The 12000-nt window shown below is 37.9% G+C and overlaps 1 protein-coding gene across 2 annotated transcripts in view; it reads left to right on the forward strand.

Moving 5' to 3' along the window:
* Positions 1-12000, forward strand: part of LOC113058464 (seizure protein 6-like) — a 156763-nt gene that overhangs the window by 106267 nt on the left and 38496 nt on the right. For both annotated transcript variants that reach the window (XM_026226401.1, XM_026226402.1), the window contains exon 4: positions 495-684. In XM_026226401.1, the coding sequence (XP_026082186.1) occupies positions 495-684 (190 nt within the window). The remainder of the gene's footprint in view (positions 1-494; positions 685-12000) is intronic.

Consider the following 12000-nt stretch of genomic DNA (forward strand, 5'->3'; position numbering starts at 1 on the left):
TTTAATTTATAATATAATTATAATTAAATTACATAATTTACTCAATCTGTTGACATTCTGAACCCACATGACTTTCTTTCTACTATAGAACACAAAAGGAGAGGTTTATCAGAATGTTCATGTTGCTCTTATTAGACAATGAAGATGGATTAGTTAACAGTAACAACATTATATATGTGAAATGCTAGCTATGGAATTAGTCATAGCAAGACGACAGTCTAAAATCTTATCCAAAATTGTTCCATCACTATAATGTCCTTCCCAGAATAATATTAAATAATTTAGATAGGGTGGAAATAACACTGTGGTGGGGGAGGGGGGATAATTATCTTGTGATGCATGTATTTTCACTGTTGGAAAAGCTGGGAAAGGGTTCTTCGTGCCCATAGCTAAAGAAACATCTATTACAATGACATGTTAAAAGACACAAAGCACACTTCGTTTTTTAACTGTGTCTCTGTTCTCTTTCTTCTCTTATCTCTCATAACATTAAGGTGATGAACGTGAGCCTGGCTGAAGGTGACGTGGTCAGATTTGAAGACCTGGGCGGCCGGGAACCTTCTGTGCTGGCCAACGAGTCCATCTTGATGAAAGGTCTGGTGGTACGCAGCTGGAGCAACCAAATCTCCATCCACTTCCGCAGCTGGCAGCCGCAGTCCAGCTCCTTGCTACTGCGCTATCAAGGTGAGCCGTCGTACGCGTCAACCTCTAAACATCTGCTTCATCTACTTCCTGCTAATTACGCTTGTGCCAATGTCTCCAACTGGCACAGGTCCAGCGCTCTAGACAAACCTGTTTATTAGTGTACACTTGCTGATTAGATTGGCACAAACGATTAGGACTCTTGGAGTAGGGAGCTCTCAATCATTGCTTTCTATTAAGAGCGACTCTCTGTGCACTGAAGGGGAAACACTCCTTGTTATCTCATGTCAACATAATATGCTCATGTTAGCCTGAAAATGACAGCTGCTGTCAATAGTCCGCATAATTACAGCGGAGAATGACTTGGATAATTCTCTGCTAATAGTCTTTTAACAGAGTCATCAAGGGGAGATCGGCACAACAGAAAAGATTATGGAACGCTGATGTGCCTTGCCTCGCATAACACAGCTTTTTCGTTTGTAACACGGGCCGATAAAATGACAAATGACTGTATACCGGCAAATTCTTTTGTTTCTGTGATTTAATGAACTGTGGCAGGTTTGCAGTGGAGTAATATCATTTCTGCACATCCCTAATATGCCTTTTGAATAAGAAAGTTGTTTACACTCCACCTCCTCTTTCTGTCTCTCTCTTTCTGTCTTTATGTGTGTGTGTGTGCGGGGGGGGGGGGGGGGGGGCCGTATATTCCCTCTATTAGACTTATAGCAATCATCCGTAGGAGCAAGACAGCACATATTTCATAAAGCCCTCTGTTTCTTTACAAAACTTCCAATTACTTCACTCCGAAAGCCCTGCTCCCCCTGTTTCCGGTTCAATTTAATGTTCTCCAGCTGTTATGTTTTGGGTGGATGTGCACACGCAAGAGCAGCTAATTTTGCCACTGGGTTTACACTTGCTTTGACATTGATATAATGGCACACAAGAAAGGAAAAGAGCCAAGCAGGGATTGAGATCTAGTGTAAATATAAAGTGTAATATAGCTATAGATTTAGGGATGGACAAAAATTATATGATTACTTTATTTACTCAATCTGTTGTCATTCCGAACCCGTGTGACTGACTGACTCTCTTCTATAGATGACAAAAGGAGAAGTTTAGCAGAATGTTCGGTTGTCAAGCTCCACGAATGACAAAAAGCACCATTGAAGCACTCCACGTCTCATATACCATATACTGTAGCCTTGTATGATAAACTGACCTTAATTATCTTGCCTTTTGGCAAAATTTCCAAGTCTCATGTTTGTCTATATTTATTTAGCAAGTACAGGTGCCAGATTTGATATCAATGAATGCCAAATGTCAACGAAGCAGTGTTATATTAGTATTATTTATATACAATTAAAGGATTTAGTATTTTGTATAATCTTTTACATTCTTACATACTTAAATAATATTTTGAAACAAGAACAACTGGTGAGCTGTAACAGGCTATTTCACTTTGTTTCCAAAAAAAAAACCATTTGTTATCTCTCTATAACTTGTGGTTAAAATCACCCTACTGATGTTAAAACCAAACCTATGACCTTGTAGTTCAATATACTGAGGATATAGAGAGAATGATTGTCATTTTGCTGCCAAATAAAATAATAGTCCACTATTTTTCTGCAATCATTGAGGTTAGATGTGGGTTCTGTTTGCATTTTTGCACTTTATTACATTTTTTCTTGCTTCCTTTCACTGCACTTTCAGAAAACTACTTGTAATGGAGTAACACGTTTTGAAATATTTGTTCAAATATAATTTTTTTATATTTTTTTTTTATATAAACATGGCCATGTCAGGCATGCCTAGAAAGAAAACTGGCTGTGTTTTGACATAGATGAGTATGTATCTCCATTTGATTGCCTTAAGGCTTTGTATAAACACATCAAACTCTATTATAGTGCATTGAACATTGATCTATTGTCATGTGTCTATAGCAAGGCTGTTTTCTACTATACCTTCCATGCAGGTCTAACACACCAGTCCTGTCTTAACATTCAGCAGGCCATACAGTTTGACGGATGAAAGATTCTCTAAATGGGAACCTCCATCAGAGACATGCACATTAAAGATTTAGACCTCTCAATAATTCAGATCACAATGAAAGGACCCTCGCTGCCCCCATTTGCGACTAGATAAAGGTTGAACACAAACAAGGCAGGACTGATGGAGTGAAGTTAGAAATGGAGGCTGTTGGGGTCTGAATGACCTTTCAACAGGTAATCCCCCCCCTCCCTGCACTACCACTCAAATGCCACAAGCTTCAGACATTGTCATTCTCATACGGCTCTGCACATGAAGTGCTGCTATATGCATGTGTTGCAGGTAAACTGATTTGGCAAATACTTTAGACAGGGTATTATGAGCTGAGGATCTCAGTCCTCCCCCGGGAAGTGCTCAGTTGTGTAGTTGAGCCGTGATAGTTGGCTGATCTGGGCTGAGCCTAGCCGTGCATGGCGAGCTGCTGTGTGAGGTGATGGCTGAGGAAGCTGCTGTAATATCCTCCACCCTGCCGCTCGCCCCTCCCAGAGGAGATTAACCCTGCAGGGTGAGGGATCACCTGCTGAGATACATGCTCTCACCCACTGACACACATCCTCAGCCGAAGCAGGGCTCCACTTCTCACTTCTGTTACTTTCTTTGCACTCTCATTCAACCAAAATGCACACTCACCAAGCACCACATGCAAGTAAAAAAGACTTCTGCAACTAAACAGAAGCATTACTGGCCGGTTGGCATGAAACTTTTTAATTTATTTATTTAAATTAATTGACTGTTGTGATTTTTTTCATGTGACACTGAAGTAAAAGTGGAAGTAGGAGAAAAAAATAATACTCCAGTAAAGTACAGATACCGCCTTTTAGTACTTAAGTACATTAGTGAAGTAGTTCTACTTCGTTACTATACATCTCTGGTGGTAAACGGTGGAACGCGTGAAGGACAGATAAGAGGCACGATTCACGAACACTCTTCAAGGTCTCCATTAATTTGTGCGTGTAGTAATTTAATGTGTATACATTTTGAAAGCATTGAATCGCTATAGAAATGGCGATTCATTCAATTCTTAGCATTTTGAATCGATTACTGTCCAAGATCGGCGATTCACGATTCAAAAATCATGTTTCAAGATCGATGCATATGAATCGACAGGGTTTGTAATCAATGCATTGAGAAAACGAGTGAATCGTTACACCCCTAATATGTAGGTCTAATTAGGTCACGTCTTCTTAAATTAAAACGCTATTCTTGAGCCAGCCGGTTGTAACTGGCAATGTCACACTAGTATTGGGTCAATATCAAACCCATCAGGACATTTGTTCTCTCAAAATGGTCAAAGTTTATTTTTGCAGCTTGACCATAAAGTCTAAATCAAGGCATTTTATGATACAATCTTGCACGCTGTGTAAGTTGTCCTTTGACTTTATTTGTCAGCAAGGTCTTCATGAAGTCACTGTAAACGGTGTGTTGTGCTGACAGACTGGATTTCTGTGCTAGATGGGAATGTGGTAGTTTTATGTGTCTAGACATGCCCTGCCTTGACTCATTCACACACCTCTTTCCTTCTGACCCTGCCTGCCTGTGTGGCATTGGAACGAGGCCCTGAATCCCAAATGATCTGGATCTCACCACATCCAAATTTTATTTCAGTTCTGCCCTTGTGGTTTATAGAGCGCTAGATAAAAGTAGAGCTGGTTTTAATAGATCTCATGGTGAGCTTGACTGTGTTACAGGTGTGCTGGAATGGCTGTAAAGCAAAATTAGACAATTCAAACTATTCAGTGTCTATAAAATGTCATAAAGCCTTCAATTCCCTGAGTTTTCCTGTTCTGGAAGATGACGGTGCTTTGATATTCCATTCCGTTTGATCCCTAGGTTCACCTTGTCTGGTGTGAAAAAAAGTGTTTTCATTAGACAGGCATGCAAGACAAGACAGATCTGATTATGGATGGACACACCGTCTCTGAGAAAATGGCTAATTAATTTCCACGTAATGAGCTGCCTCTTTTGAGAAGTTGACAGGCTAATGAATCATGCCCTCTCATCACAGAGTTACGCCTTGAAGCCATCCAAAAAACAAAACTGGACCAGCACAGTAAGAAGAGTCATGTCAGGTCATTTCAAAGCATGGCTTTAAGAGTGAACAATACTGCAGGTTGAGCGAGGCCGTGGAGATTGATAGATGAAAATAGGGCCATTCATGAAATAAGAAAAAAGGGCAAAGGAGATATTGCAATGAAAAGGCTCCACAATTAACCGTCAAACACTCTCCTTCCTCCGCTTCTCTGTGGGAAATTGCTTTAACATTTAAAGAGCCGGTGGGTTGACAGAAAGAGATGGTACCACGCTGAGTCCCATAGAATTGCACATTTTCTCTGGATTTGAGCATTAGTCGAATAAGAGCTGTAATTCTTTCCTTTCTTGGATTCATAAGCACCGTTATCCCTTCAACTTTATGTGACCTGCCACTCTGTACACAGCATGTCACCTTTCTCACCCGATTAGGGAGTCGTGTCATGATTTGTAGGCCTGAAACCTCCACGTCTTGGTGCAAACGTTGCACTTCTCTGTGATAAATGTCTGGATGGATCAGTGTTTTTGACGGCTGTGTTAAAAGACAGGCAACATTTCCGTAAAAAAGCGTTGATATTTAGTGGTGTCAGAGCGTTCGGCGGCTGAGGTGTCAGATCAGCTTAAGCAGATGTGCGGCTCAGGCTGTATTTTACCTTTATGCCATGTTCACCACTTACTGAGGCAGTCTTATTTCTGCAACATTAATTTTCATGCTCTCCGGACGTGTGTGGCGACCAATATAAGGCCAAACCGCCCTTGTGTTCAAGTCTATGACAGATTTATGATTGAGGAGTTTTTATCTCCCTCTATTGTTCTTTTTTACATCATTCTTCTTTAATTTTGTACACTCTGCACTTAGTACATAATGTGTCTTTTAACTTATCAGTAGTCAAGTCAACAGGTGCTTGCATCCAATTTTACATTGATAATTTGACTTTTTTTCTGTGTGGAACATAATAATATGATTTTATCTTTTAGGAAGTGATTATAAAAATTGTCCGTTATATACATGTTACACAGCTTGAAGTGAGGGATTGAAAATTAATTTTTTTATTAAATAAAAGCTGTTTCCATTGTAGTTTGCACATTTATTTATTTTTATTGAATTTAACCCAAATTTTAAATGTAAAATATCCTAATATAAATACTTATTTAAATTTGATTCAATGTATATTATATTGGATACGTTTATTTGGAAATTTTATTTGCATATTGGTGTTTAAAGTCAGCATTTCATCTATTTATTTATTCTAAAAGTTTATTTTCTGAATTATAGTTTTTTCATCTTACATAATTTTATGCATATTTAATTTTATTTATAGGAAACTAAAGTTTTTGTTTTTTTTTTGCATCTTGGTGCTGTTAATCAGAAATTTTAAGTGATAACCCAGACTTTGCTAGCCTGGGTTAAAATACCATAAGCGCCTCTTAAAATAGATTGATGTTAACTGAAAAAAAAATGTATCTCTGAAAGCACTTACATCAACGAATCACACATTACAAGACCAGTATTATGCTGCTAGGAAAAATTTTCTCATCCACAGCTTTCTTTGCCAGACATTTTGGAAGCTGATCAATAGAATTATGGTATAAATCTGAATCTGACTTCCGCTGACTAACTCCCCATCCACTTGATGATAGTGATGATAACGGCCTTGCATGAACACTTCTTGGCAGCTGTTAGCTAACCATAGCTAATAGCTGTTTCAAACAGCATGCTATTCCAGCACAGCAGTGGTAACATGCAGGCTGTTCTCCACTGGTGGTGGTGGTGGAGTAGGACAGAGGGAGATCTAGGTTTTAGAAAGTGTGTTGACAACTCACTGCTGCACAGATCTTCCATCCATTTATTCATAAGCCCTCCCTCTCAGCTGGGAACCCCAGCCTGTTATGTTACAGGGAAGAGAGCACTTTTAAAAAGGCAGAATTCCACTTCCCACTCCTCTAGATCCTGCGTCTGATCCAGCAAATACAGTATCATGAGACTAGGCTCTCCAAGATTTCTGTGTGAAGGTAAATTTAGTTGATACGGAAAAAGCAGGTGGCTTGTATGTTGTTGTGTATCTAGCCACACATGTCAAGCACACGAGCACTGAGCAATACAAGCAGACAAAAATTCTGTGATCCATCTTCTTAAGCTCACTTGAAAACGTTGACCAGCCTGCATCTTTTATGTTTGTTTGAAGCTCAAATGAGTTTCTCTCTGTAGTTCTCGACAGTTTCAATGCAGTTCCTCCAAGGCTGGTTTCTGATTTCAGACGCAACACCAGGACTGTCAGAAATGACATACAAATGAAAGACTTTGACTTACAAATATCATCTTGGCTCAGCTCAGGACATTTAGCCAAGCAAAGAAGAAGAATAAAAAGAGATTTTAATTAGCCCCTCTGGCAGAGTGTGTCCTTGTCTCTGTCCATGACGGCTGCAGATAATGAGGTTGACATGCACTTTCAGGTTAGTTAATATCTGAAAAGTAGCCCATTTGAGAACCTCTAAGTTAAAATAAAATGCTGACCATGCATGGCCAGCCAGTTCAATGGCCAAAGCTCTCAAATGTCTATATGTCCTCGAGAGTCGTGGAGCACTGAGGGACTTGTTCTTCATCAATCTTCAATGAGCTTACAAAAGAAAACCTGCGTTCACATAAGACAACCCCTTTACAATCAAATCTTAAGGACTCTCATGCCTGAAGAGTGATCTAATAAGAATGATCTGAATGTAACACAGCGAGCATGAGAAGTGCTGTACACTCTGTGCTTTATTAGTCAGAAATGAGGAACAGGATGAATCCTCATATCCAATTAGCTGAGAAGTGCCATGCGCCACTAACGTCTCAGAGAACAGAGCTGCACACTCATGAGCCAAATAATGTGGAATTGTTAAATATGATTGACTTTAGATATTGAAATGAAGTGTGCGAAACACTCTCCAAGTTACATCTTCAGTATCCAGCAATGGTGTTGCACTGGACCGGCTTACTTTCAGCTTAACTTGAAATTGGCCAAATCCCACAGGAATTGAATTGGAATCTTTCTATCCATCGATCCATCCATTGTTCTATTGTTCCATCCATCCTGTTATTCTGTTTATTTCTCTGTTGCTGTCATTTTGAATATTTCGTTTAAAGTTTGTCAATACAAGTGTTGCTTTTCAGTTAAAAATTACAATTGTATTAATTTATTAAAATATCAGCTCAATTAAGCTTGTTATATACAGCAATAGATTGTGTGGAAACATACTGTATATGGCCAAATGTAAATGAAGTGTGCATATCCAATTTGACCACAAACTGAAGTGACCATAAAGACCTGGACATGTCCCAATGAAGGTATCCAATGGTGGCTGAAGGTTTCCTGTGCGTTCAGTCTTTTCAGTGCGCAAAGTAATTTAGTTTCTATTAAACTCTAATTTGACACCATTTTATTATGACCTTGAATTTAGGTTGAAATGCAAATTGGTTGTTTGTCCATCTTTAATTATTGTTCTTCTGACATTTGATTATTGTAGTTAACTCTTTACTTTATTTTTAGCTTGTTAATTAGGAATCGATGTCACTCAGAGGTTCTCGTGCCAGCCAGTGTATGCAGATCTCACGATCACAAACTCTCCAGTCTGATTATTAGTCACAGGTTATGGCTGCTATTTAATAGACTGCCTCATGCTTGCCATTCTTTAGTGGTTCTGTAGGGTTAGCCCCCTACAGCCACCTATGTAATAACTTAGATAAAGCTCAAACAATAATCAGAGGCTGTGGCTAGGACTATGAAATATAGTACTTCACTTGTACTTTTATAGCCCCCATATCTAACCTAACTATATAACAACTTGAGTAAAGCTGAGACAATCACCAGATGTTATGACTCGTACTATAAAGTATGACCACAGTCATTTTTTATCTAGCCACCCATAGCTAATGCAACTGCACAACAACTTAACTAAAGTCGAGCAGTTATTTAGAAATCTAGAATCTGTTTCTCATGCTCCATATAATGAGATCTAGTATGTACTTAACCCCGGATAAAGATTTTCAGAAACATATGCCTTAATCTACTTGAGAAAATAATTTCAGAATAAGTATATTCTGAGTAAATCAGAATAATATCAAATGTGACAATATATTATTAGTCAGGTAAATGTGTATTGTGGCAATTACATAGACAATTCAGAGATATCAAATCAAATCAATAAAAGGCATTAAATTCTCAAAGATAAATCTAAGAGTAAAAGATGCATACCTGACTAAATAAATAGTATGGAGTCTATGGACACTACACACTACAAGCTCATCTGGCCTAAAAAGTGCCCCAATCTTCTTGCAACATTTCCTTAAGTACTCAGACCAAGACAAGCATCCCCTAAATGAAAACAGGAAGTAACAATTGGAATTTGCCTTAGGTCCTAGACATGAAGAGTTTACACCTTTTGGGGACAGATGGCAATTTACACAAAATACATGGGTAAGACTGGGAAATGACACACCCTCTACAGTAAGCAACATATCTCTAAACTCTAAAGATCTGTGTTACCTTTTAGTCCCCTTCTTATAATATTGAGACCATTGTACCAGTCACATTGAGACAATTCAAATGATACCAAACATGACTGTGAATATCAATTGCATTCATGCGGAACATTATGTTATGCTATTGTTGGTAAGCACCGCTAATATTTTCTACAGGAAATCTACAATTGTAAATATTAAGCCTTTCTCTTCTCTATTAATCAGCTGATTTTTGTTCAGAGACACACATTGTCATTACAGTGATCTGTTTTGAGCACTCTAGCTCTCACATGTGTCTGTCACTCTTTGAAGTGCAGAAAAAAAATTAGTCATTGAGAGGCAGATTTAAAAGCAGTGTGGTTCCTGATGTTGTCTGGGTTACAGCTGCCATTGTTTCCTTCTTCCACTAAAAGCCATTCCCTACTTCACAATCATGAATAACAGTAATGATGCAAAACCCCAGTAATTACATTAATGATTGGCTGTGACACAGGGTGCATGTCAGTGCAGATGGTTTAACAATGGAGCGTGATGTCCGTGGGTGGGAGAAAACATCAAGACTTTTCATGCTTTCTCGTGTGCCAGTGGATTCGAGTATACATACGCGTTCATGTTTGCTGCTGTCCGTTGTGCATTCTCATGTGTTTTTCATTCCAAACTTCGCTCATTTCATATACATTCATGCAGGGATTTTTAAATACATTTTGTATTCGAGTTGGAAAGTCTCTGCTAGTCAGATTCCTTTCCATACGTCTGCAAATGAAGTTTGACATCCAGTTTAATATGTGAATCCTATCTCAATGAGCATGTGTACTGCTCTAAAGTTCACTTTTCATTCCGTGTAATTGCCTTCCTGAAACACTTTTGTACGGATTGATCTGCAGCTTGGAATAATCCATTGGATTTCTAATATCGCTGTGCGCCGTTATTTACAAAACAATCATACTGCCACAGTTGTTTACTTATTGTATGAAAAGGCTGCCTTTTGTAGTCTATCCTCATCCCAAATACAATGGTGCAGAAAAAATCTGTTCTATTTTGTTGCCTCCATACTGAGAGAAATGCATTCACGTCACTCGGTGCGGTGGCCAATGTGTAGATAATCTATCACTGTATTGTGAGCAGACAGACAGCGCGAAAGCGAGGCATGTGTTTTTGGAGTCAGGGGGATGTGGCTGCTCTGGGTTTTACTGAAAGCACATGAGTGCTCTGATGGCCTGTCAGAGAGAGAAAGGGATGCTGGGATTCTGTCAAGATGTCTGGGAGTGTCTCCAGGCTCCCCGCCTCACCGTGTGACACATGCGGCCCAGAGAATCCTTCGCAAATCTCTCAGGACACAGTCCACGAACTCGTGTTGCAGATTCAACAACACTCTGCAGACGCGCTGTCAATGTAGCGCTGTAAGAATGTACAACTTTTAATGAGGAGCGCACTCCCCCTCCGGACAAAATGGCACTTGTCACTGGAGACTTCCTCTTCCTTTGGAGAACATATGCTCCCTTTTCATGTTGTAAAATTATTAGCTATATAGTGAGTATAATTATTGGTATGAAAATGCAATGATAAAATGAGCAAATGCCCATATATGCAGTCTAAATGGCATCTACATTTAGTATAAATTTAGTTGATATGTGACATTTTAGTTGGCAAATTAAGCCAAATATTCAAATATTTTAAATATAACGGTTATATTTTAACTTACATTATACGTCTATGTTGTGTACACTACTCTTTTTAAAAGAAATAAATATTTTTTTCATGCACAGTTGGAAGTAATGACTTCTCATAATGTTTATAAAGCAAATGCAGTTCTTTAGAACCACATGGTAATCTAAACCAAATTTCCACAAATGTTTTAAGCAACACAACGGTTTTTCAACTTTGATATTAGCAAAAAATGTTTCTTGAGCAACAAATCAGTATATTAGAATGATTTCTGAAGGATCATGTGACGCTGAAAAAGTAATGGAGTAGTGGCTGCTAAAAATTCAGCATAGCCATGGCAGAAATCAATAAAATTTTTGGTAACACTTTATAATAACTGCATGCTATTAGTCATTAGTTAAACATTAGGAAACAGTAAATTCGTCATTTATAAAGAATTAATAGACATTTATAAGCAGTTTTTAAATAAAGATATAAATGCTTAATACCTGATTTAAAAGCATATCTATAATGTATTTAATCATTGTTTTTTCATACTTTATTAATGATCAATTTATCATTTCTAAATTAAGTATATCATTATTTACACACCAGTTATTAAGGAGTTGTCAGTGGTTCATAAGATCACTTAGAAATTGTAAGTAAATGATTAATAAACTATTTAAATGTGCATTCATACATCTTTTTATTCAGACATATAGTAATAGTTACTTATAGTGTTAATAAATGGTTTATTAACATGTATTTCTACTGTAATTCAGGGTTAATTCAGGTAGTTATAAAACATATGTAGTTGTTAGTTAACTATTTTTGTGAGCTCATCTAAAGTGAGGACTATTTATGCCTTGTAAAGCTTTTACAAATGAGATTTAAAGGCTGTTAATATTTCTATGTTCTGTATCACTGTGTTGTGTTTGTTTCTGTTTTTTGTTTAGAAGATAACTGAGCCTTTAAATATCATTTATAAATGCTTTACAAGGCATAACTAGTCCTCACTTTAGAGGAGCTCACATAAATAGTTAACTGACCACTACTAAATGCTTTATAACTATCTGAATTTACTACGTTTCTTGTGATCTTATGAATCACTGAATTGAAACTTATGAAACTCCTAAATA

This window comes from Carassius auratus, chromosome 40 (assembly GCF_003368295.1).
Source record: "Carassius auratus strain Wakin chromosome 40, ASM336829v1, whole genome shotgun sequence".
Lineage (NCBI taxonomy): Eukaryota > Metazoa > Chordata > Actinopteri > Cypriniformes > Cyprinidae > Carassius > Carassius auratus.